Source organism: Mobula hypostoma, chromosome 4 (assembly GCF_963921235.1).
Source record: "Mobula hypostoma chromosome 4, sMobHyp1.1, whole genome shotgun sequence".
NCBI classification, from domain to species: domain Eukaryota; kingdom Metazoa; phylum Chordata; class Chondrichthyes; order Myliobatiformes; family Myliobatidae; genus Mobula; species Mobula hypostoma.
This window is the reverse complement of record NC_086100.1, coordinates 74,344,999-74,371,252: the sequence shown is the minus strand read 5'-3', so window position 1 is coordinate 74,371,252 and position 26,254 is coordinate 74,344,999. Positions and strand designations below refer to the sequence as shown.

Sequence of the window (26,254 nt, the reverse complement as noted above, 5' to 3'; positions counted from 1 at the left end):
CTCCCTGCTCTTCAATTCAATCCCTCTAGCAATGAAGGCCAACCTTTCTTAGGTTCTTTCTTACTGACAGTAGAGTGAGATAGATATTATTACCTCTTTGTTATGAAAATCTCATAAAATGGCTGTAACCTCATTCTTGACTTCTGAAGAGTCTTCTGGACAGTAATATCTCTAGATCTAACACTTGATAGAAGTTTATAAAATGATGTGAGACATAAATACAGGGGACAGTCAGAATCTTTGATTCAGGGTAGAAATATCAATACTATATTATATGCTTTAAGGTGATAGGAGGAAAGTTTAAGAGAGAAGAGCATGATGGTTCCTTAAGGTTGTTATAGCTGGGGATAGTGATGGGGATAAGCTCCCAGTACCTATTCAATGCTCCTAATGGCATGCATCTCAGATAGCCTCTGCCAACCATGTCCAGCTCCCGGACTTCATGTGTGGCTTAGCTACTAAACCCAGCGAAAACATTTCTATTGACAGAAGAAGGAGCAAAGGCGGGTTATTGGTGCCTTAAAACCAGTTGCTTCGGGAAGATGGGGCTTGTTAGCTGTAGCTGACAGCTTATCTAGGAGAAGGAAATCTCCGATCTCAAACCTCCAGTGCCTTGCTCATGGGGAAGGCTTTGGGAGTAAACACTGAGGAAAAATCCAAAGATGGAGACACTAATGTAGTCCTACATTGAGCTCAATGATGACTGGCGGCTCCTGCAATGCTTCTGAAGCCAAACTGTATCAGTCTCTACCATAACTTTGGATTCATTAGCTGTGTGGAGAAGGGGAGCCTGCTACATGGGCAACAGCTTACTCTCCATGTTGTACTGCAGTGGCCTGCATGCTGCCTTGTGTATCACGTAGACAGCTGGGATGCAAGGTCAACCTTGACCAAAGGAGGGTGTCAAGGTCTGCCTGGCAGCTCTCCTTACACAGCGTGGAAGGTGCATGCAAAGAGCTGTCAGGTTTACTGGTAGAAACAGATGTGACAGTGGCTTTTATGAGTTCTTATGTAGCAGGTATTCACCCTAAATATCAATAATTGACTTGGGACAGAGAGTCTGTCTCAACTGACATTTACCTTTATTGATTCAATTCAAAACAAACAAGTCATACAAAACTAAACATTCATGCACACATCCAACAGGTTTCCCTGGCCCTCCCTGAACAGTCAAACAATAGAACTGTTAATACCCAGGAAAAGGAGTTTATAGACACAAAGGATTCTGCAGAATTTGGAAACCTTCAGCAACACACATGAAATGCTGATCGAATTCTACAAGTCAGGCAGCATCTGTGGAGGGCAATAAACAGTTGATGTTTCGGACCCAGACCCTTCACAAGGACTCACCAGGATGCCCGATTAGGAACTATTGATTGTGTACTCTCCTCCAAAATGAGTTTATGCTGGCTAGGCTTTCCTCTTGATGCCAATGCAATCTCTGCATTTCCGACATTGGGTCATCCACTTCTGCAAAGATTGATCTCGGAGTTTTTTTGCTGCTTCTACTTCTGAAATCCTCCATCATTACCCTCTTTCTTTTCATATCGAAGAGTTGTATATCACCTTGGATCAGGGTCTTCTGACTAGCCTGCGTCTGCTCCTCATTGGATACAGCCCCAGACCAAGAGCAGTATAACTTTATTGCACTTCCACTGGAATTATGCCTCATGTCACTTCCTTTGTTCTTTCTAAATCAGAGCAATTTAAACCAGTTTACTCAGACCATGCAAACACTGAGCAGAGGTGCTTTAGGTCACAGGCTGTTGTTTCTAAAGCTTGCCATTTCTACCAACCAAGTAAACAGCTTCTTATTTGGAAAGGAAGTAAGTTTTTGAAGATCATTAGCAAGGACATCAATGTGTCCACTTTCAATCGCTCTAATCAAGCCATCCCTGAGTAAGAATCAGTTCACAAAATGGTGGCTGGAAGAACAGCCTTGCAAGATGGCAACCTCAATCCTTTGACCATATGGCAAAATCAAGGACATTTGGTTTGTCTAATTCCACTCTCTCTTGATCATTCCAGCTTGCTGATTTGCAGGTTTTAATTATTTCTAGCCAACACTAAAACAGGCACATGAATTTGCAGGGAATAGAGGGAGAGAAATTTAATTTGGAATCAGGTTTGACAGAGACATGATGTGCCAAAGGATCAGTCCTTTGCTCTACTGTTCAATGATTGTCAATCTTCTTATTCTGAGATGGCCTGTTTCCGTGTTGTAATGGTTATATGCTGGTATTAATAAACCTGATTCTGATCCTGACAAAAACCCAGTAAATTTAGAGGAAATGTGGAGTTGAGTCCCAAGAGAGTTTGAAGGGAGACCAGAAACATGGGCACAAATTGTCTTTAATAAGCACAGGAACAGGCACTGGTTATTAAAGAAGGATGGGAATGTGTCCAACTGAGATTATAAGAAGTCTGGGAACTTGGCTCCAATGAGTTTGGGAACGGAGCCCTGATGAGTTTAAAAGCATGAGAAATTGCTAGGTGAATCAATACGGAGTGTAGAAGCATCATCTGGTGTGGCAGATTCTGAATCTTCTCAATTTCCTAACAATCAAAAGCTGCAGATTATTGAATCATGTAAATTGGGTTTTTAAAGGAATGGGTAGACACTTCTGCTGGTTCCATTGTGGTAACATATGTAGGCTGAATTAGTTCATTTGTGAAGACAACTTCTTCATTAAGTTCCCGAGATTCTCTACCTACAAACAGAGGAAATATAATTCGTATTGATAGAAATCTTGACTTTCTCTTGAACTGTTAGATTTGTAGTGAGGGCACGAATAGTTGGTGAATTAGTTGGTTATTTCTTCGGCATTTTGAACAGGGCATGACTGCGCAATCGCGTGGAGGTCGGCCAGTGAGAACAGTGGGAAGAGTTTAAAAGCGAGCTGAGTTGAAAAGGTGACGGTTATTTCTTCAGCAGTTTGAACGGGGCACGACTACGCAAGCGCGTGGAGGTCGGCCAGTGAGAACAGCGGGAAGAGTTTAAAAGGAAGGCAGATTTACAGAGCGCACGTCGGAGGATCAGATGACGGAGTATTGGGAAACAGAGTAGGAAGGCTTTGGCTCAACGAGGCTTTGGTGATAAAGGGTCAGGCCCAGGTAGGTTATCTGTTTAAAATAAAGACAGAGAGTATATGTGTGAGGCTGGTTTTCTGTGCTAGGTGTCAGATGTGGGAGGTCCTAGAGACTCCTGGCCTTCCGGACGATCACATCTGCACCAGGTGCATCGAGCTGCAGCTCATTAGAGACTGCGTTAGGGAACTGGAGACATAGCTCGATGCCCTTGGTCTGGTCAGGGAGAGTGAGGAGGTGATAGAGAGGAGTTATAGGCAGGTAGTCACCCCGGGACCCCAGGAGACAGAGAAGTTGGTATCAGTCAGGAGAGGGAAGGGCAAGAAGCAGGTAATAGAGAGTACCCCAGTGGTTGTCCCCTTAACAATGAGTATTCCTGCTTGAGTACTGTTGGGGGGCCGGGGGGATGGCCTACCTGGGGGAAGCAACAGTGGTCGCGCCTTTGGCACAGAGTCTGGCCCTGTGACTCAGATGGGTAGAGAAAGGAAGAGGATGGCAGCAGTGATAGGGCACTCTATAGTTAGGGGTCAGGCAGGCGATTCTGTGGATGCAGGAAAGAAACGTGGATGGTAGTTTGCCTCCCAGGTGCCAGGGTCTGGGATGTTTCTGATCGCGTCCATGATATCTTGAAGTGGGAAGGAGAACAGCCAGAGGTCGTGGTACATATTGGTACCAACGACAAAGGTAGGAAAAGGGAGGAGGTCCTGAAAAAGGACTACAGGGAGTTAGGAAAGAAGTTGAGAAGCAGGACCTCAAAGGTAGTAATGTCAGGAGTTCTGCCTGTGCCACGTGACAGTGAGTATAGGAATAGAGTGAGGTGGAGGATAAATGAGTGACTGAGGTATTGGAGCAGGGGGCAGGAATTCAGATTTCTGGATCATTGGGACCTCTTCTGGGACAGGTGTGACCTGTACAAAAAGGATGGGTTACATTTGAATCCGAGGGGGACCAATATCCTGGTGGAAGGTTTGCTAAGGCTATTGGGGAGAGTTTAAACTAGAATTGCTGGGGGGTGGGAACTGAACTGAAGTGATAGAGGAAAGGGAGGTTGGTTCACAAATAGAGGAAGTTTGGAAACAGTGTGAAAGGGAGGATAGGCAGGTGATAGAGAAGGGACATGCTCAATCCGATGGTTTGAGATGTGTCTATTTTAATGCGAGGAGTATTATGACTAAAGTGGATGAGCTTAGGGCGTGGATCAGCACTTGGAGATATGATGTTGTCACCATTACAGAGACTTGAATGGTGCAGGGGCAGGAATGGCTACTTCAAGTGCCAGACTTCAGATGTTTCAGAAAGGACAGGGAGGGAGGCAAAAGAGGTGGGGGCGTGGCACTGTTGATCAGAGATAGTGTATGGCTGCAGAAAAGGAGGAAGTCATGGAGGGGTTGTCTACAGAGTCTCTGTGGTGGAAGTTAGGAATAGGAAGGGGTCAATAACTCTACTGGGTGTTTTTTATAGACCACCCAATAGTAACTGGGACATCGAGGAGCAGATAGGGAGACAGATTCTGGAAAGGAATAATAATAACAAGGTTGTAGTGGCGGGAGATTTTAATTTCCCAAATATTCATTGGCATCTCCCTAGACTGAGGGGTTTAGATGGGGTAGAGTTTGTTAGGTGTGTTCAGGAAGGTCTCTCGACACAGTATGTAGATAAGCCTACAAGAGGAGAGGCTGTACTTGATCTGGTATTGGGAAATGAACCTGGTCAGGTGTCAGGTCTCTCAGTGGGAGAGCATTTTGGAGATAGTGATCACAATTCTATCTCCTTTACCATAGCATTGGAGAGGGATAGGAACAGAGAAGTTAGGGAAACGTTTAATTGGAGTAAGGGGAACTATGAGGCTATCAGGCAGAAACATGGAAGCATAAATTAAAAACAGATGTTCTCAGGGAAACGCAAGAAAGAAATGTGGCAAAAGTTCAGAGGATATCTGCATGGGGTTTTGAGTGGTTATGTTCCAATGCGACACGGAAAGGATGGTAGGGTACGAGATCCATCGTGCACAAAGGTTGTTGTAAATCTAGTCAAGAAGAAAAGAAGAGCTTACAAAAGGTTCAAAAAACCAGGTAATGATATGAATCTAGAAGATTATGAGGCCAGCAGGAATGAGCTTAAGAATGAAATGAGGAGAGCCAGACGGGGCCATGAGAAGGCATTGGCGGATAGGATTAAGGAAATCCCCAAGACATTCTACAATTATGTGAAGAGCAAGAGGATAAGACATGAGAGAATAGGACCAATCAAGTGTGACAATGGAAAAGTGTGTATAGAACTGGAGGAAATAACGGAAGTACTGAATGAATACTTTGCTTCAGTATTCACTAATGGAAAAGGATCTTGGCGATTGTAGGGATGACTTACAGTGGACTGAAAAGCTTGAGAATGTAGATATTAAGGAAGAGAATGTACTGGAACTTTTGGAAAGCATCAAGTTGGATAAGTCGCCGGGACCGGAGAGATGTACCCCAGGCTACTGTGGGAAGCGAGGGAGGAGACTGCTGAGCCTCTGGCAATGATCTTTGCATCATCAATGAGGACGGGAGAGGTTCCGGAGGATTGGAGGGTTGCAGATGTTGTTCCGTTATTCAAGAAAGGGAGTAGGGATAGTCCAGTAAATTATAGGCCAGTGAGCCTTACTTCAGTGGTTGGTAAGTTGATGGAGAAGATCCTGAGAGGCAGGATTTATGAGCATTTGCAGAGGCATAATGTGATTAGGAATAGTCAGCATGGCTTTGTCAAAGGCAGGTCATGCCTTATGAGCCTGATTGAATTTTTTGAGGATGTGACTAAGCACATTGATGAAGGTAGAGCCGTAGATGTAGTGTATATGGATTTTAGCAAGGCATTTGATAAGGTACCCCATGCAAAGCTTATTGAGAAAGTAAGGAGGCATGGGATCCAAGGGGACATTTCTTTGTGGATCCAGAACTGGGTTGCCCACAGAAGGCAAAGAGTGGTTGTAGACGGGTTATATTCTGCATGGAGGCCGGTAACCAGTGGTGTGCCTCAGGGATCTGTTCTTGGACACCTACTCTTTGTGATTTTTGTAAATGACCTGGATGAGGAAGTGGAGGGAAGGGTTAGTAAATTTGCTGATGACACAAAGGTTGGGGGTGTTGGGGATAGTGTGGAGGGGTGTCAGAGGTTAGAGTGGGACATTGATAGGATGCAAAACTTGGCTGAGAAGTGGCAGATGGAGTTCAACCCAGATAAGTGTGAAGCGGTTCATTTTGGTAGGTCAAATATGATGGCAGAATATAGTATTAATGATAAGAGTCTTGGCAGTGTGGAGGATCAGAGGGATCTTGAGGTCTGAGTCCATAGGACACTCAAAGCTGCTATGCAGGTTGACTCTGTGGTTAAGAAGGCATATGGTGCATTCGCCTTATCAATCGTGGGATTGAGTTTAAGAGCCGAGATGTAATTTTGCAGCTGTATAGAACCCTAGTCAGACTCCACTTGGAGTACTGTGCTCAATTCTGGTCGCCTCACTATAGGAAGGACGTGGAAACCGTAGAAAGGGTGCAGAGGAGATTAACAAGGATGTTGCCTGGATTGGGGAGCATGCCCTGTGAGAATAGTTTGAGTGAACTCGGCCTTTTCTCCTTGGAGCAATGGAGGATGAGAGGTGACTTGTTAGAGGTGTACAAGATGATGAGAGGCATTGATTGTGTAGATAGTCAGAGGCTTTTCTCCAGGGCTGAAATGGTTAGCACGAGAGGGCATAATTTTAAGATGCTTGTAAGTACCTCACAGACTAGAAGGGCCAAGGTGGCCTGTTTCTGCGCTGTAATTGTTATATGGTTGTATGGTTATATGTTAAGTAAGTACAGACAAGATGTCAGGGGTAAGTTTTTTACGCAGAGAGTGGTGAGTGCGTGGAATGGGCTGCCGGCGGCGGTGGTGAAGGCGGAAATGATAGGGTCTTTTAAGAGACTCCATGATGGCTACATGGAGCTTCGAAAAATAGGAGGGCTATTGGTAAAGCCCAGGTGGTTCTCAGGTAATGATATGTTCGGCACAGCTTTGTGGGCCGAAGGGTCTGTATTGTGCTGTATGTTTTCTATGTTTCTATGTTTCTAATGACTAGCGGGGGGATTACTTAAACTCTGTTATGGGACCAACTTGTTTTTTAAGCAATACACACAATTGAACACATATTCAACATACTGTATACCTCTCTCTCACCATCAGTCCATATAGTTTTAGTCTATTAATAAAGCTTTAAAACTTATAAGCTTTATTCCCAAATCCAAATTGTCATACTTGGTTTGCAAATTTGTTAAAATAAATTTCTAAAGTTCTGAAAATTCATTATTTTGCCTATACCTTTATGTTGTCACAAGAAATTCAATAAATTTATTCTAACAGCCCCAAGACTATTTGTGAAATATTTCTCTGAGAAAATGTTTCCAAATTCCAAGTGAAAGGGGTATTCTGAATCTGAGTACATTACACACAATTGCTCTCCCTACCCATGGAAGTTGGAGGACTACGTAGCTGAGGTATACTGAAAGATGTCTCATTTCCCCAAAAGAATACAAACACCCAAAAGCCTGTCCCAGAAATATGACTGAAACACAATTTGATTAAGTAGATGTGGCCACATTACCGCTTTTTATAGAATTCATTGAAATCCGAGCAATAAACACCACTGGCATCAGAGCAAATGATATCATCCACAGCAAAGTACCTGTCAAAAATAAGAAAGGTTTGAAACTCCCAACTTTCTTGCATAAACAATATTTTTGTTCAATTGACACCTTGAGTTACAGTTAGACAAATGGGAAATGTCTACAATAGCTTTGCAAACACTAAAATAAAGTAATACAATGGGGGTTTTATAGTCTTAAAATGTATTTTGATTTATTAAAAGGCTGCTTGGATATTTTAAGTATTTCCACCTTTGGAAAGGTTTCAAGTTATCTGACCTACAGATCGTTGGAAGAAATTGATCAACCATGAGGCTTATAGACACAACCTATTATGTAATGGCTTCTTGTACGCTTTCACTGCTAAGGCTAATGTAATGGCTTCTCTGTAATGTTCACTGCTGAGGTAATGGTTTCTCTGCAGCAGCAAAGTTTGAGTAATGGCTGTTCCACCTCAAAACGAGCTTAGAAGTTGTTCAGTGCATCTGGGAGGGAGGCATCACCCGCACAGTCACGTGATGTTGCCTTTAGTTGGTGATATCGTGAATGCCCTTCCACATGCACCGCGTGTCACCGCGATTTTTGAGTATGGTTAAAGCTGCTGGCAAAGTTGAAATCGTAGTGTGAAATTTTGATAAAATGGCAGGCTCAGACCTTGTCTTAGTTCAGACTAGCGCTGACGTAATGGCGTTGGGACTGCCAGCGTCTATCGGTGCCCCAGGTGAGGCGGGGCCATGGCCTGTCCATACTGTCAGGGAGGAGGAGAAGGGAGCCCAGCAGGCTGGGGCACAAGCTGAGTTGCCCGCAGATTGGGGGGTGGAGAGTTCAGAGACAGGGTTCTATCGTTTCTGAGGAGTGAGGGGAAAGAGTGGTTGGAATTGGAAAGTTTAAATAGTTCCCGACCCCAGTGAAGAGTGAGGGTTCTGAGTTGAGCCCTTACCAACCTGGCGAGTAAGTGGCCCAGTGCACAGGCAGCAGGTCCCCGCCGGAAGCTAAGAATTTTCTCTGGAATAACACCCACCCCTGAGGGGAAAGAGGAGTATGAGACATGGGTGGAGAAGACCTCTCAGTTGTTAGATGAGTGGCAGTGCTCAGATGATGAAAAGTGACAGAGATTGGTTGAAAGCTTGAGGGGGTTGGCAGCTGATGTAGTAAGAGGTGTGACAGTTAACCAACCCTCTGCTCCCTTTGCTGAGTATCTAGATGCATTAGAGAGTGCTTTTTCGATGACAGGGAGCCCACTGGAGCTCCTGGGGGGTGGAGCTATCTGCAGGCAACCTGGGTTACAGCAGGACGCTGAAGGAGAGGAAGCGGGGACTGGACACGGGACAGAGGGCTCCGAGTTGCAGGGGGACACGAGTGATAGATTGGGGGAGGACTTGTCAAGTAGGACCGAAGTATCCCCAGTAGTGTCTGAGCCTGAAGAGTTAGGTGAGGAGGTACGGAAGTCTCAGAGTATTAGGAGACCACTGGATAGGTTGGCCTATGTAGCGCCTGGGGAACAGGGCGAGATCTCTACTGCTTTGGGGAGCAATGTCACTGCCTTTTGCACTGGATTGGGCTTTGTGTTTTGCAGGAAGGGTTGGCGAATTATCTCAATGTCATGAAGACATGACTAAATTTGGTGGGGGGAGCGAATGTAATGGGTTCTCTGTAATGTTCACTGTTGAGGTAATGGTTTCTCTGTTCAGTAATGTTTGGGTAATGGCTGGAGATAATTATGCCTGTTAGTCAATCGGAGATTGTTGTTTGTCTTGAGTATCTGGAAGGATGTTGTTTTTTGCGGTGCTTTGTCGAGGAGAGATGAACAGGGAAGACGCATGTGGAGAGAGCTGGTGGACCACCGGATCGAGTAGACTGGGATCTGAGGGTCCGAAGGTTGGCAATGTTCGGAGGAGACGATGGTGGAAGAATGACGACTGAATGAGCTCCAACATGACTTTGACTTGACTTGGGCCCTTTTTTTTGTTTATGTTCATTACTAACCCAATATTCAGATTAAGATTCATAAATTTCTGTCATTTAATTGGATATGGTGTACTGTCTGGTATTTTGCGTTGTGGGTTTGTAACTGGGGGTACATTACACAGCATCCACACAAACTTGATTACCCAGATTGGTAGGGCTGAAGGCTGATTCCCCTAGACGAACGTGACCTAGGCGAGCCTGGGGGTTACATATCTCTTATTCAGCATGTGGGTGTCAAAATTCCAGTATTGCTATCTTTCCTGTAATACCATGAGCTCTTATCTTTTCAGCAGTGCCACCTTGTCAAAGGCCTTCTGAAAATCCAAATGAACAACATCTGCTGACATCCCTTTGTCCATCCTGCCTATTATTTCCTCAAAGAATTTCAACAGATTTCTCAGGCAAGATGTCCCCTTAAGGAAACAATGCTCACTTTGGCCTATTTTAAAATGTACCTCCAAGTGCCTAAAAACCTCATCCCTGATGACTTTGGTAAGACTTCAACGTCTTACCAAACACTGAAGTCAGACTAACTAGCCTGTAATTTCCTATCTTTTGCCTCCATCCCTCTTAAAGAGTGGAGTGACATTGCAATTTTCCAGTCCTTCAGAACAGACGATCTGTTCTAGAGGAATGGAACTTCCATCTCCCAGCAACCTTGCAGAGACATGTCGATGCAGGCTTTGGCAATCAGGCCAGAAATCCAATTGACCTTGGGCTTTAATCTTTGGTATGAAATGCAGTTCACACCAATGATGGTAAATGAGAGCTCTGGATGAGGATCCAGAATCAGGTCAGGACTCGCCAATGACAGGACCCCAAACACTAGGCCTCTAACTCCAGACTCACCAACTTGCATACATTGCGGGACACCGACCCTTGTGCTACAGAACTCCTGTCCTGGAACATGTTGATGACTTGCTGAACTGGAGGGGCCACCAGCCCTCTTCTTCACTGGTCTGCTGGCCTGATATTTGACCATGGACATGCTTTATCACACATCCACATTACTGGCCTTCAAGTGTGAAGTGGAGGCCTAGATGCTTGCATGACTTCTAATTTCCCTACCTTCCTGTCCCTAAAACATAACCTGACCTTTAACCTTCCTTCTCTATTGCCAAAACCCATCCCAAATGAGCATAAAAAATGTTTAAGCCACAACGCCAACACAGACTACAGCTCAGCACCATCTTAACACACTGCATTGATGGAGACCTGGAAAGATGCACTACTTACTGAGGAAGTGTGGGGAAAGAGCTGGGCTGCTGGTCAGATTGAAGCTGAGGGTCTTCGGGGTCCCTATGCCCACCATCCTACTAGCTAATGTGCAAGCCATAGAGAACAAGGTGGATGATCTTAAAGGGAGATTCACCTACTGCAGGGAGATGCAGAACTGCTGTGTATTCTGTTTCACCGAGACCTGGCTCTCCCCTGCCACCCCCGACTGTGCCATCCAACCGGAGGGATTTTCGATCCATTGGATGGACCACACGGCATCTTCAAGCAAGACGAGGGGAGGTGGTGTCTGCCTACTGATCAACACTGAGGCATTGACAAGCTCCTGCAGCCCGGACCTGGAACATCTGTCGGTGAAGTGTTGTCCCTACTATCTTCCATGGGAATTCACCTCGGTCATACTGACAGTGGTCTACATTCCCCCACAGGCGGACGTGGAGTGTGCTCTGAACATACTGTATGCCAACAACAGTGAACTTGAGACCAGGTATTCGGAGGCTTTGCTCATTACAGCCGGGGACTTTAACAAGGCCAACCACAGAAAGGTGCTGCCAAAGTTATACCAACATGTCTCCTGCCCCACTAGAGGCCCGAATATACTTGACCACTGCTACACAGCAGTCAAGGATGCCTACCGTTCTGTCCCATGACCTTACTTCGGAAAATTGGACCATCAGGCCGTACTCCTCCTCCCGGCTTACAAACAGAAACTGAAGCAGGAGGTCAGTGTCAAAAGTAGTTTCATGTTGGATGGAGGAAACGGATGAGGTCCTCCGTGACTGCTTTGAATCGGTGGACTGGTTAGTATTCAAGGACTTGGCAGCTAACTTCAATGAGTATGCCTTAGCTGTCACAGACTTCATTTGGAAATGCACGGAGGACTGTGTGTCTCGCAAGACGATCTGGGTATTCCCTAACTGGGAACCTTGGATGAATTATGATGTCAAGTCCCTTTTAAAGGCTAGAGCTGTGGTTTTTAGGTCCGGGGATACCAGTCGCTACACGGAATCCAGGAGTGAACTCCGGAAAGCTATTAAGGGCGCCAAGAGGAAATATCAAGCCAAGTTGGAAGCCCAGGCTAGCCAAAGGGATGCCAGTAGACTATGGCAGGGTCTAAATGAGATCACTGGGCACTAAGAAAAGGCTGGGAATATCAATAACTGTGGTGCTTCTCTTCCTGATGAACTTAACGTATTCTACACAAGATTCGAACAGAAGAGGAGCGTCCCACTCCCTCCGGATAAACTGGACCTGGTGGCATCAAGATTCATCATCACCGAGGAGGATATTAGAAGGGCCATCCTGAAGATAAATCCAAGGAAGGCGACGGGCCCAGATGGCGTCCCAGGACGGGTTCTCCGGGCCTGTGCAAGCGAGCTAGCTGGAGTGTTTGCTGACATCTTCAACTGCTCCTTGCTTCAGTCTAAGATCCCCTCGTGTTTTAAGAAGGCAACGACAATCCTAGTGCCAAAGAAGAGCAAGGTGGCATGCCTGAATGACTATCGACCTGTGGCTCTGACATCAATTGCTATGAAGTGCTTTGAGAGATACCAGCCTACCAGTCAACCTCGATGCTTTGCAATTCGCCTACCAGAGCAACAGGTCAACAGCAGATGCCATTCCTCTGGCCCTACATTCCTCCTAAGAACACCTGGAGAATAAAGACACATATGTAAGGCTCCTTTTCATTAACTACGGCTCTGCCTTTAATACCATCATTCCAAATAAACTGATTCCTAAGCTCCGGAACCTGGGCCTTAGCACTCAGATCTGCAGCTGGACCTTCAACTTCCTCACAGACAGGACCCAGGCTGTAAAAATAGGGGACAAGCTCTCCTCTACAATCACTCTGAGCACCGGTGCCCCACAAGGCTGTGTACTCAGCCCCCTGCTGTACCCACTGTACACCCATGATTGTGTAGCCAAGTTTCCATCAAACTCAATATATAAGTTTGCTGATGACACAACAATTGTAGGCCGTATCTCGGATAATGATGAGTTTGAGTACAGAGAGGAAATTAAGAACCTGGTGGCATGGTGCAAAGACAATAACCTATCCCTCAACGTCAGCAAGACAAAGGAATTGGTTGTTGACTTCAGAAGGAGTAGCGGACCGTACGATCCAATTTACATCGGTGGTGCGCAAGTGGAACAGGTCAAAAGCTTTAAGTTCCTCGGAGTCAATATCACAAATGATCTGTCTTGGTCCAACCAAGCAGAGTTCACTGCCAAGAAGGCCCACCTGCGCCTTTACTTCCTGAGAAAACTAAAGAAATTTGGCCTGTCCCCTAAAACCTCACTAATTTTTATAGATGCACTGTAGAAAGCATTCTTCTAGGGTGCATCACAACCTGGTGTGGAAGTTGTCCTGTCCAAGACCGAAAGAAGCTGCAGAAGATCGTGAACACAGTGCAGCACATCGCACAAACCAATCTTCCATCCGTGGACTCACTTTACACCGCATGCTGTCGGAGCAGTGCTGCCAGGATAATCAAGGACACGATCCACCCAGCCAACACACTTTTCATCCCTCTTCCCTCCGGGAGAAGGCTCAGGAAGTCGGTGGGAATAGGATAGGGTAAGAGTTCGGCACGGACTAGAAGGGCCGAGATGGCCTGTTTCTGTGCTGTAATTGTTATATGGTTATATATCTTGAAGACTCATACAGCCAGATTTGGGAACAGCTTCTTTCCAACTGTGGTAAGACTGCTGAACGAATCCTGATCCGGATCTGGGCCGTACCCTCCAAATATCCGGACCTGCCTCTTGGTTTTTTTGCACTACCTTACTTCCCATTTTTCTATTTTCTATTTATGATTTATAATTTATATTTTTAATATTTACTAATTTTAACCATTTTAAATATTTTTAATATTTAATATTTGTAATCCAGGGAATGTGAAGCGCAGAATCAAATATCGCTGTGATGATTGTACGTTCTAGTACCAATTGTTCGGCAACAATAAAGTATAAAGCATAAAGTCTTTTATTAAATATTTTGTGTTGACACATTTCTCACCTTCACTACATTTGTTGGTCTTCACTGGATCACTGGTTGCATTACTGACTGTGTTCTCTGCTAGACATATATACGTATGCTGTCCTCCATCAGTACCTCTATTGATCACTAGTTCTGATCCATTGAATATATCAGTGGCTCCATGCTGCTTTCTCCAGTGAAATGTGACATCAGTTCCGGAGGAGACCAGACAGCTCAGTATGATGTTTGGAGTTGAACAGTTATCAACAACTGTCACAGTTGGCTGAGAAACTGGTTCTAAAACAGAGAGGACACTACTATAGACAAGGAATCCATTTGTTTGCTTAAATAAACATACTTTGTGTGATACTTCCAGGATCAGAAACACTTTTGCTTTTATATATGTAGATTTAATAGGCTGCCTTAAGTGAATTAAAATAACAAGATTAATGCTACTCTTCAATAATTGTAACTGAATGATAAATGCTCCACGTTAGTTCAAACCATGTGCACTTCCTTGTGTAAAATAAAATGGTCCATTCTTGTTAAAAGGAAAACCACACAAATGCATTGTGATCGCACGGCAAAGATTGATGGTGAGAACAGGAAGCTGGAGAATTGGTAGTTTATCAAAAGAGAAGTAGTGAATTGTGCTTGCTTACTAGTTGACATTAATTGACTCAACTGTATACAATGGACTGGCCCTTAACCTCAGGTTTGAATCCAGTTTTAATATGAGTACTGAATAAATGAGTGGACACAAATCAATACTTACCAAACACAAACAATTCAAAATGTTCTTCAACAACACTGTTTGTATCGTAATTGAGTAAGTTGATTTCCATTGTATATTTTGCACTGTCATTGATCTGAACATTTTCCAATGTCAGGGAACCATTCATATTCCATTGGACTCTGTCTTTATAGTTGGGGTGTATATTCTGTGGTATCACTGAATTGTTAATTGTCCATGTTCCAATTGAAACGTCTGGTGGACCAGAAAGTTGTACCATATAGTTATCTTTCTCGTGGAGATTTACAGAGAACAGGATTTTCTCTCCCACTGCAACTTCAATGCTGCTACTAGAAGAGGCCATTGCCATTCCTCCACAAACAGTAAAGAGGTAGCAAACTGGAAAAAGGAAAAGCCATAAGTACACTGATGGTTTATAACTTGTGCTAAAGTATGCTATTATAATGTCATAATATTATTACCTGGAATAAAGCTCCACATTTTCATCATGAATGAATAACATCTGAAATTCAAAATGCATTTAGAGAGTTCAGACATCTATCTCTTGATCCATTGGTGGTTCTTGTTGTTAGTTCATTGAATGTTTATCTCTTTCTTTCTTGTTCTGCAATCATAGAAGCATTGAAACCTGGAAAAATAGGAGCAGGAATAGGCCGTTTTGAAGCTACTCCAGTATACTTCATAAGATCATGGTTAATCATCTGCCCCAATCTCATATTGTTGCTTTCTCTCTCTACTTCCTTGATGCCCCTTGATTTTAGAAATCTGTCTACCTTGTTCTGAAGTATATTCATTAGCTTGCCTTCCAGAATATTCTGTGGTATAGAATTCCTCAGGTTCCCAATTCTCTGCATGAAGAACTTTTCCATCATCTCATCTCAGTCCTTACTGTCTTACCTCAGATCTTGAGATTGTGACCCCAAATAGTGGCAGCACAGTAGCATAGTGGTTAGTTCAACGCTTTGCAGTACCAGTGTCCCAGGTTCAATTCCCGCACTGCCTGTAAGGAGTTTCTATGTTCTCCCCGTGTCAGCGTGGTTTTCCTCTGGGTGCTCCGTTTTCCTCCCACATTCCAAAGACATACCGGTTGGTAGGTGAATTGATCATTATAAATTGTCCCGTGATTAGGCTCGGATGAAATCAGGGGATTGCTGGGTTGCACAGCTTGAAGGGCTGGAAGGGCCTATTCCATGGTGTTCTCAATAAAATAAAAAAGGAGACAAATCCATCCAGCTGAGCCCTGTGAGAATTCCATACACCTCAGTGAGATTTCCTTTTCATTTTCCCATTCTTTTAAATTCCAGTAGAAACAAGCCCACCAGATTAGACCTCTCATATTCTTCGTCCACCATAAATGGATGAACTTTTGGTGCATTCACCCCTTGATAAATATTGATAAATATATCCTTTCTTAAGTAAGAAAACCAGAACTGCAAACAGTAAATCAGGTACCAGACAATTGGCGTTTATCACAAAAACACATTTCATAAATCAGCATGACAAAAAAAGGAACGTTGAGCTTTTACTTATACAGATTAGGAAAAATCTATGAAGCAAAGGGGCTTAAAAATAGAACATTACCTTAAAGTAATGATGAATGGAACCAGTGCCCAAGTGTTTTCACAATAGAAGCTGGGGGCAGCTCTGGACTGTAAATTGAATGTCTTTAATCTAACCGAAGCTGATATCAAAAACAAATCATAAATATCCAGAGCAGATTTCCAATGTGGGATGTTCAGTTGAAAATTTGCATGAAATATACAGAAACATTTATTTTCATGTGTTTTTAGAACTTTACAAAAGTCTGATCACTTAAGTACATTAACAAAAAATGAAGTACAGGTCCTTGGGAAAAGGTTAAGTTTGGAAGAGGATGGTGGAGGAAAATAGCAAGAGCCTGCAAATTCCTGATAATATTTCCAAGGTCAAAGCTGCTAACGTGACATTAACTACACATTAAGTGATTTACTGCAGTCATAACTTGTGTCTCATTTGCTGCTAATTTCTCCTTGCATGCTAGGCTGCAAAAGATATTGACAACAGTTCTACTGGGTTTCAATAAATTGTTTAAATTTAGATGAAAACACATTGCTCCATGAAGTAATTTTGAGTGCCATGTCCTATTTCAGCTTTGGCATAATCAAGGACAAAAGAACTGAATTCCAGAGGCAAGTTGTAAGTAAGTGCGCCTGACATATATTCAACATTTAATTTGCAAAACAAAAATAAAGGGAATGAAGAGGAAGTTGATGATTTTTTGGTAGGTTACTTTATGAGATTAAGACAGATTTAATGGGTACACAGAATTTGTATGTATTAAACATCTCCAATTAAACATACTGCTACTGCAATAATTTCCTCCCTCATCCAAAACACATGATCAAGAGCTAAAGAGACGAAAGTATTAGCGCATTTATTTTTAGTTTTAATCAAAGGAAAGAGGAGTTTGAGATTATTAGTAATAAAGTGTTCCCTTTGCTGAGAATCTAAATTAGCAAGGAAGTTTCACTAATAGGATAGGTTGCAGAAAGTCTAAGAAATATCTTTAAGGGCATCAGTAGATTTCTCTTTACATGTTGTTATATTAATTTTACATTGTACAAGAGAGAGGTAATTTCTAGGGGCAAGCATTTTCAGTTAATAAAACATTGGGAAATCTAAACAAAGAAAAGTTGAGGATTTTGTGATAAATTTTGATTGATACTTTGACAATAGTTTTTTAAGTTAAATATTGGTTATAAAAGTCAATCTTCCGAATGATCGGACTCCAAGTTACAATAGGCCAAAATTTCAAAATCTTGTGTTTACCTGATGTCGAAAGACACGAATTTAAAGTTCCATCCCTGTTGGAAGCTACTTCACAACTTGCAGTGCAAAATAATTGCAGTTCCAGAACTAACGCAGCCTCACATTCACAGCTGAAGGGTGTAGAAATAGAAGCAGCAGCAATATTTTTAAAAAACAATTGCTCACTATTTGAATGTGTGTCTCTCATCAACTTAGCTGATGCATTTCCTGCGGTTGCTATTAATATGAAAAATGCTGGTGGCCATCTCTAATATAACATACTATAGGTCTATAATGTGGCGATTATCCAATGTTTGCTTCCTGTTCAGACCGAGCAAGTTGAGGCTCCATATCTGGTAGATATCACTTGGGCTCAGAATGGTAAGTACACCTCAGGGATTTTAAGCTAACACCATGTCCCTGGAATGCCTTTGACAGTTTGCTGGCTGTTAGAGTTCCTTCTAAATCTTAAACTAAATAAATTTAATAAGAATACATGAATCTATTAGTAATTAATGAAAAGCACAGTCATTCTCTCTGATGAGGATGCAGTGAGCACATCATTGGCCCTGCGCAAATATTACACCCTGTCTTTTCATCGAAGTCACTATAAATTATGCTTACCAGAAGGGCTAGTACTGATATCAGTGGCAACGAGGCTGTTCGTCCAGGAAAAAATCAATTTAGTTCAAATATCTATTTTTGTGTTTACACTAGCACTTTAGTCCCAAGTCTGTGTTTGTCTTTTACATAACAGTCTTTTATCACTAACTTAGCCCATCTGATTGGCCAAAGATCTTTCATGATCTACTGGCTGCAGTATGTAATCTGTAGAAAGATCTGCAGAACTGATGTTCCTACTCAGAAGCAGACACGAAATGATCCTCAAAATGATACTGGGCTCAAATTAGAAAATGATTGAAGGGTAGTTATTTGTGCAGGAGACGAAAGATTAAAAATAACTAAAAGATACGTATGTCGGAAGTACACAGAGGCTGAGAAGAGTTAGTTTTGCATAGCTGCATGAATGAATATTTAGCAGACTATCACCTTAGAACTCTCAATTAAATAAAATTTAAGTTCTTAACAAAATACCTATCAAACAACAACTTCAGTAGAACGTTTAACTTCTATTTTGTGGTGTCTAGCTATGCAAAATTTGTTGCTGTTTTCCTATGCTATATCAATGGCTACAATATAAAGCTAATTCATTGCTTCTAAGATGGGACTTTGCAAGGCTCCAAAATGCTCTGTATAATTACTAGGCTATGAGCAACTATATCTTCATGTCTCTAAACCTTACCCCTCCTTATACTTATCTTAAATGCTACTGTTAGACCTGTCTCAACTACTTCCTCTGGCAGCTCGTTCCAGTTTCTCACCGCTCTGTGAAAAATACCCCTCAGGTCCCGTTTAAATCTTTCCCCTTTCACTCTACGTCTGTCCCCAAGCTTTGGACTACCCTATGCTGCGGAAAACATCATTAACATCCAACTTATCTATGCCTCTCATAATTTTAAATATTTCATAAGGTTACTCCTCACTCTCGTATGTTCTCAAAAATTCCCCAAGAATGTCTTCCTTAAGCACTCCTGTTACATCATTCTTTATAAAAAAGGCAACACCCCTCCTCACTTACCTGTACCTCTCTCACGCCTGTAGCATCTGAAACCTGGAGTAGCAAGCTCCCAGGCCTGCCCATCTCACAGCCAAGCTTCTGTGATAGCTGTAACGACTCAGTCTCAGAGCCAATCCAGTTCCTCCATCTTACCCGTTAAATCTCGAACATTGTAATAAATGCAGCTTAACTCTGTATTCCTTTCCTTGTCTTTACTGTGCCCCTGATTAAGAAATTTGCAATCAATAACTGCTGTTTTATCATAGAATTTGCTTCAGAATCTTACCCTCCTCCCGTTAATTTAGTTAATCCATTTGTGTAGCATTAGCAAGGAAAATTCCCTCTGTTTGAGTGCAACCTGTTTCAAAAACAGGGTTGCACTTGAACACACCATCCTGGTGTCTATTCTGCAGTCATAGAATCTCCTGTCTGCCCCTGTCATGTTGGAGTCTCCTACCTCTATTGCTCTATCTGACTGCACACTTTCCCTCTGAGCCTCTGAGCCTCAGAGCCAGTCACAGATACATGACTAATGATGCACGCCCCTGATAGAGCATCCCCTCAACAATATCTGAAGAGAGGTGAATGGCCAAAGAGAAACCCTGCCCTGCACTTTCTGCTTACTTCCCTGGTGCTCACTCATCTATCTGAATCCTTACCTTGGGTGTGACCACCTCCAGAAAAGTTAAACTTTGCTGATTCTAAGTACACTGCACTGACTGCCTACTTGACTGGTAGTCAGTAATGACTTCGCTGGTAGTCATTAGGGAGAACATGATTGAACAGATAACATTACAGCAAAAGAACAGGCCCGTCAGCCCACAATGTTGTGCTGAACTAGCTAAAAAGTAAATCTAAAGAACCTCAAAAATGAATCCCTCCTACCTAGACAATGTCCATATCCCTCCAGTTTCCTCATATTCATGTGCCTATCTAAACATCTAAAAGCTGCTGATGTATTTGCCTCTACCACCATACCAGGCATCCACCACACTCTGAGTAAAAAACCTACCCTCTCACCTTCAATGCATGCCCTCTGGTATTAGGCATTTCTACCCTGGGAAACAGATACTGGCTGTCTGCTCTATCTATGCCTCTCAGTCTTATAAACTTTATCAGATCTCCCCTCAGCCACTGTTGCTCCAGAGAAAACAACCCAAGTTTATCCAGTCTCTCATGATAGCACATGCTCTCTAAACCAGGCAGCATCCTGGTAAACCTCTTCTGCACCCTCTCCAAAGCCTCAACATCCTTCCTGTAGTGGGGTGACCAGAAATGTATGTAAAACTACATTTGTGGCCTAACCACAGTTTTATAAAGTTGCAACAAAGCTTCTTGACTTTTGAACTCAATGCCTCGACTAATAAAAACAAGCATTCCATAAGCCTTCTTAACCACCTTATTGACCTGTGCAGCCACTTTCAAGGAGCTTTGAACTTGAACCCAAGATATCTCTACTCAGCGACATTGTTAAGGGTCTTGCCATTAACAGTGCACTGTCTCCTTGCATTTGCCCTACAAACACCCCACATTTATCTGGGTTAAACTCCATCTGCCATTTCTCTGCCCATATCTGCAACTGATCTATATTGCATTGTATTCTTTACCAGTCTTCTACACTATCCACAACTCCACCAATCTTGGTATCATCCACAAAATTATTAACCCACCTACCTACTTTTTCATCCAGGTTATTTATATACATCACAAACAGCAAAGGTCCCAGCACAGATCCCCATAGAACACCTCTAATTACAGACCTCCAGCTCGAATAAGTACCTTCAACCACTACCCTTTACCTTCTATGGCAACCATTTTGCCACGGAATCCATGCATCCTAATCTTCTGGATTAGCCTCCCATGATGGACTTTGTCAAAAGCCTTACTAAATTCTATGTAGACAGCATCCACTGTTCTACTTTTACCAATCTCTGTCATGACCTGATCGAAAAACTCAGTCAAGTTGGTAAAACATGACTTGCCCAACACAAAGCCATGCTTGCTCTCCCTAATTAGGCTATGGGTTTTCAAATGCTCGTATATCCTATCCCTAAGAATTTTCTCCAGCAATTTCCCTACAACTGACATGAGATTCAGTGGTCTATAGTTTCAGGGATTTTCCCTTGTTTCCTTCTTAGATAGAAGTATCACATTGTTTGAATTCATACATCTTGCAGGAGAAATATTCCACTGTCCTGACTGCGATTCTGGCTACATTGAACAAGCTACGAAAGGATCAGCAACAAAATAAAACCTTTCCTGTGCCATCTCACTGCTCACATGCTTATATTCCAAATAATAGCTTAGTAACAGATGAATTAGTGGTGGTGGCATCCATTAGTCTTGCGAGACCATGGATCTGCGCCTGGAAGGTCTTGCTTCAGTCTGTGTTAGAGCAGCGTCTGTTGTGGCTGTAGAGTCCCACACGGGAGTGACAGTCTCGGCTGCATCAACTGCACTTGAAGGCGCTGTCCTCCGATTGTTATCTTGGTGCTGTTTTTCTGACGAGTTCACTTTTCTTCAGCAGCAAGCCTCAGCTTCTCTTCTCCTCTTTTTAGACCTCTGTGTCGTTCCAGCCTCCAGTGAGAGCGATTGCTAGCGATGTCCTCCCACCTCTCGATGTTCATTTTCAGTGACTCCATGTCTCTCTTGCAAACGTCTTTGAAACGAAGATGGGGCCGCCCTTGTGTTCTCTTGCCGGAGGCCAGTTACCCGTACAGCAGGTCTTTCGGGATCCTCCCATCTGACATGCAGTGTACGTAGCCCAGCCAGCAGAGACGGTGTTGTTGGAGCAGGGTGAAGAGGCTGGGTATCAGGACAGGGGCCAGGACCTCATTGTTGGTGACTCGGTCAGTTTACGTGATGTCCAGGATGCGTCTCAGGCTGCGAAGGTGGAAGGTGTTGAGACACCACTGTTGTCTGTAGTAGAGGCTCCAGGTCTCGCTGCAGTGTGCTGAGGACACAGGCCCTGTAGACTGCAATTTTTGTGTGCATCGTCAGCTTTCTGTTCTCCCAAACTCTCTTTGTCAGCCTGGCGAATGTTGAGGCTGCTCGTCCGAATCGTCTATTGATCTCGGGGTCTAGGGAGAGGCTGTCCGTGATGGTGGAGCCAAGCTATGTAAACTCGTGAACTACCTCCAGCTCGTTGTTGTTGATGGTAATGGCAGGGGGGTGCTCCACGCCTCAAAGCCAATACATTGGTTTCCTTTAGGCTGATGGTCAAGTTGAAGTCCTGGCAGGCTCTTGAGAAGCTGTCCATGAGGCGTTGCAGTTGCTCTTCAGAGTGTGTTGCCAGTGCCGCGTCGTCTGCAAACAACATGTCCCTGATGAGTACTTCACAAACCTTGGTCTTTGCCCTCAGCCGGGACAGACCGAACAGCCTCCCGTCTGATGTGCTGTGGAGGTAGACACCATCAGTAGATGTTCCAAAGGCGTGCTTCAGCATGACTGCGAAGAAGATGCCAAACAGGATGGGGGCAAGTACACAGCCCTGCTTCACACTACTGCGGATGTTGAAGGCCTCCGAAGAAGAGCCATCAAACTGAATGACACCCTTCATGTCTGTGTGGAATGACTGAACTATCCTGAGGAGCCTCGGGGGACAACCAATCCTGGTGAGGATTTTGAACAGGCTGTCTCTGCTCACAAGGCTGAAGGCCTTCGTGAGGTCAATGAAAGCGATGTAGAGTGGTTGTCTTTGCTCTCTGCATTTCTCTTGTAGCTGTCGAAGGGAGAAGATCATGTCGATTGTGGAGCGTTCTGACCTGAAGCCGCACTGAGACTCGGGATATACCCTTTTGGCTATTTTCTGCAGTCTGTTCAGGACCACGCGGGTGAAGACCTTCCCAACGATGCTGCTACAGTCACTTCTGTCCCCTTTGTTCTTATATAGGGTGACAATGTTGCAATCTCTCATGTCTTGCGGCACTGCTCCCTCTATCCAGCACTGGCATAGTAGTTCGTGCAGGTGGTTTAGCAGGACGCCCTTTGTGCATTTGATGGCCTCTGGTGGAATGCCATCCAATCCTGGTGCCTTCCCAGTGGGCAGGCTGTCGATGGCTTTACTCAGCTCTTCGGCAGTCGGCAATGCATCAAGTTCCTCCATGACAGGCAGGCATTCCACGGCGTCTAGCGCGCTGTCCGAGATGCTGTTTTCTCTGGAGAAGAGTTCAGAGTAATGCTCCACCCATCTCTCCATCTGCTTTCCTTTGTCATTGATGGTCTCGCCTGTTATGGTTTTCAATGGTGCTGTCTTGCTCTGGGTTGGCCCGATGGCTTTCTTGATCCCCTTGAACACTCCACGGATGTTGCCTGTGTCAAATGATGACTGAATGCTTTCGCATAGTTGTAGCCAGTAGTCATTTGCACAGCGTCTGGCTGTTTCCTGGGCCTTGCTTCTTGCTGTCCTTAGCGCTTGCAGTGTTGCCTGGGTGGGGTGGCGTTTGTGCTCTAGTAGTGCAACATGCTTCACCTCGATGACAGGGGTTAGCTTACTTGAGCTCACTTCAAATCAGTCCTGGGTCTTGCCCCGTTTCTTCCAGAAGGCCTTGAGTGCAGCGCTGAGGATAGTGTCCCTGAGAGAGTCCCATCTCTGCTGAGCATCTCCTTCTGGTGGGTCTGTAAGGAGAGCATCCTTCAGTGACTTGATGAACTCTGCAGCTTTGTCTGGGTGTCGTGTCTTACTGGCAATGATGCGCTGCTTGCCTGGAGGCTTGGTGCAGTGCATCTTCCTCGGCCGAGGTCTGATCTTGCAGCAAACCAGAGAGTGATCCGTGTCGCAGTCGGTACTCTGAAAGGAGCGAGTCATGAGCACATTTCTCAGGTGACGGCGTCTTGTGATTACCAGGTCTAGCTGGTGCCAGTGTTTGGAGCGGGGATGCCACCAAGACACTTTGTGCTGAGCTTTGGTCTGGAAGTAGGTGTTGGTGACACACAATTCGTGGAGCATGCAAAGCTCGAGCCGTCGTTGCCCATTGTCATTCATGTTGCCAATCCCATACCGCCCCAGGCAGCTTGGCCAGGATTTGTTGTTGGCGCCCACTCTGGCGTTGAAATCACCAAGAAGCAGAAACTGTTCCTGACTTGGGATCTCCTGTATCATCATTGAGAGCTGGTCGTAGAACTTGTCCTTTGTGTCTTGTACACAATGAATTAGTAGCTTACAGTATATACACAAGCTATGTGACGTGGGAAGAAACAATGATTAAGAAAATATCTTTGACTTATTTTCTTGCATGCTTGAAACTCTTAGGTGGTGATTGTAAAGGCAAGTGTTTCATACTTTTGTTCAAGATCAAGATTGTTTGTTGTCATTCTTCAGCAGCAGGGAATATGAAAACAGGATAGGAGAGTGGCTATTGCAAATTAATAACTGTAATGATTGTTATCTCCTTTCAGAATCTACTGAATGAAATTGTTTTTATGTATTTCCAATTACAAAGTGCAGTCAGGCAAAAGTCAGATGCTGCATATGTTGGAAAAGTAAACTTAAAACAAAAATCCTGGAAATATTCAGTGGCATTTGTGGGAGAGAGAGATAGGGATGGTGACATCTCATTGGTGGTTCTAGAGATGACAGGTTGAGTGTGAAGCCTGGTAGGTGAGACAAGGTGAATCCTATCATGGTTCTGGAAGGGAGGATATCCCTTTAGAACAGAGATGAGGAGGAATTTCTTTAGCCAGAAGGAGGTGAATCTGTGGACTTTATTACCACAGATGGCTGTGGAGAGCAAATAATTTGATATATTTAAAGTGAAGGTCGAGGGGTTCTTGATTAATAAGGATGCTGGGAGATATCAGGTGAACAGGGTTGATTGGGTAATAAATCACCCATGGTTGATTGGTGGAGCAAACTCAATGGACCAAATGGCCTAATTCTGCTCCTTTGTTTTCCGGTGTTGTTGATGGGAGCATTGTTCAGAGAAGCAGGATAGCAGGAAAAGCAAACTCATGGAAGGGAGATTTACAGTATCTACTTAGCTGTCAGTTAATTAAGTGGTCAATTTTAACTTCCATTGAAAATACTGGATTTAGTCAGAACCTAAGAACATAAGAAATAGGAGCAGGAGTAGGCCATTTGACCAACCGAGCCTGCTCCACCATTCAATAAGATCATGGCTGATCTGGCCATGGACTCATCTCCACCTATCTGCCTTTTCCCCATAACCCTTAATTCCACTATTATGCAAAAATCTATCGAACCTGGTCTTAAATATACTTACTGAGGTAGCCTCCACTGCTTCAATGGGCAGAGAATTCCCCAGATTCACCATTCTCTGGGAAAATCAGTCTCTCCTCATCTCCGTCCTAAATCTACTCCCTAACTGTTTTCAATTCCTTGCTCTGAGAAGGTTGCAGTGAGTTACCTGCTTGAACTATTGCAGTCCTTCTGGAACAATGGTGTATTTCTGAGTTGGAAAGTTATACAGCTTGAAGGGGAGCCTGCATGTAATGTTGTTCACTGTGCCTTCTTTGAGGTGCAGCCTGGTTTTGGAGAGAAGCTGTCGGAGAAGAACATTAACTGCGTACTGATTATAAATATGCTGAAACAAACAAGATCAATATAAATTGATCAGATTAATTTAGGACTAGAATCTTTAATGACAAGTTAACCCCATTAGATATTGAGACTAATTATCCAGTATATGCAATACCAACTTTAATTCACCCAATGTCTTCAAAACTTGAGCAACTTGGTGTAGTGAGAACTGGCGTCCCACCTCTCTCATAGAAAGCTTTATGAATTAGGCTGATATTGAATGCATGTATTCCCTTCGACCATGTACTCTTTTTATACTCTGACAACTGCATTGAGATTAATAATTTTAAGTTTCATCTTGCTTGATCATATGAGCATTACTAAATCTTAATGATGCAAATAACTGGGAGGTTTAGTGATACAATCACCATTTCTGTAATCTTTCTCCATCTTTCAAATTGAACTTGGCACAAAGTTTCTATTTCAAACACTTTCAAAATGTCACACAGCACAAAACGCTGGAGGATCTCAGCAGGTCAGACAGCATCTATGGAAGTGAATAAACTGTTGATGTTTCAGGCCGAGACCCTTGTTCAGGATTGAATAGGAAGGAGGAAGATGCCAGAATAAAATGGTGGGGGGGTGAGTGAAGACAGGTAGGTTGGAAAGATAAAGGGCTGGAGAGGAA

The 26,254-nt window shown here is 43.7% G+C and overlaps 1 protein-coding gene across 4 annotated transcripts; it reads right to left on the bottom strand.

Moving 5' to 3' along the window:
• Positions 1–1,065: 1,065 nt before the first annotated feature.
• On the bottom strand, positions 1,066–18,211 carry LOC134344835 (hepatic and glial cell adhesion molecule-like). Of its 4 annotated transcripts, XM_063044938.1 has the most exons (8): positions 18,095–18,211; positions 17,492–17,601; positions 16,265–16,364; positions 15,145–15,311; positions 14,705–15,061; positions 13,969–14,226; positions 7,706–7,786; positions 1,066–2,711 (listed from the first exon to the last, which is right to left on the bottom strand). In XM_063044938.1, exons 4-8 carry the CDS (start codon positions 15,218–15,220, stop codon positions 2,578–2,580), a joined length of 906 nt encoding a protein of 301 aa, XP_062901008.1. In that variant the 5' UTR covers positions 15,221–15,311; positions 16,265–16,364; positions 17,492–17,601; positions 18,095–18,211; the 3' UTR covers positions 1,066–2,577. The 4 variants fall into 4 exon arrangements, with proteins under 4 accessions (XP_062901008.1, XP_062901007.1, XP_062901010.1 ...); XM_063044937.1 differs by lacking the exon at positions 18,095–18,211 and having other exon boundaries at positions 17,492–17,687; XM_063044940.1 differs by lacking the exons at positions 16,265–16,364; positions 17,492–17,601 and having other exon boundaries at positions 18,095–18,130.
• Between the last annotated feature and the right edge of the window lie 8,043 nt (positions 18,212–26,254).

Coding starts and splice junctions, on each gene's coding strand:
- LOC134344835 (XM_063044938.1), bottom strand. CDS start 15,220: ATGTCTGAACTCTCTAAATGCATTTTGAATTTCAGATGTTATTCATTC. Junction 15,062..15,144: donor AATGTGGAGCTTTATTCCAG/GTAATAATATTA, acceptor TCCTTTTTCCAG/TTTGCTACCTCTTTACTGTT. Junction 14,227..14,704: donor TTTTGAATTGTTTGTGTTTG/GTAAGTATTGAT, acceptor TCTCTGTTTTAG/AACCAGTTTCTCAGCCAACT.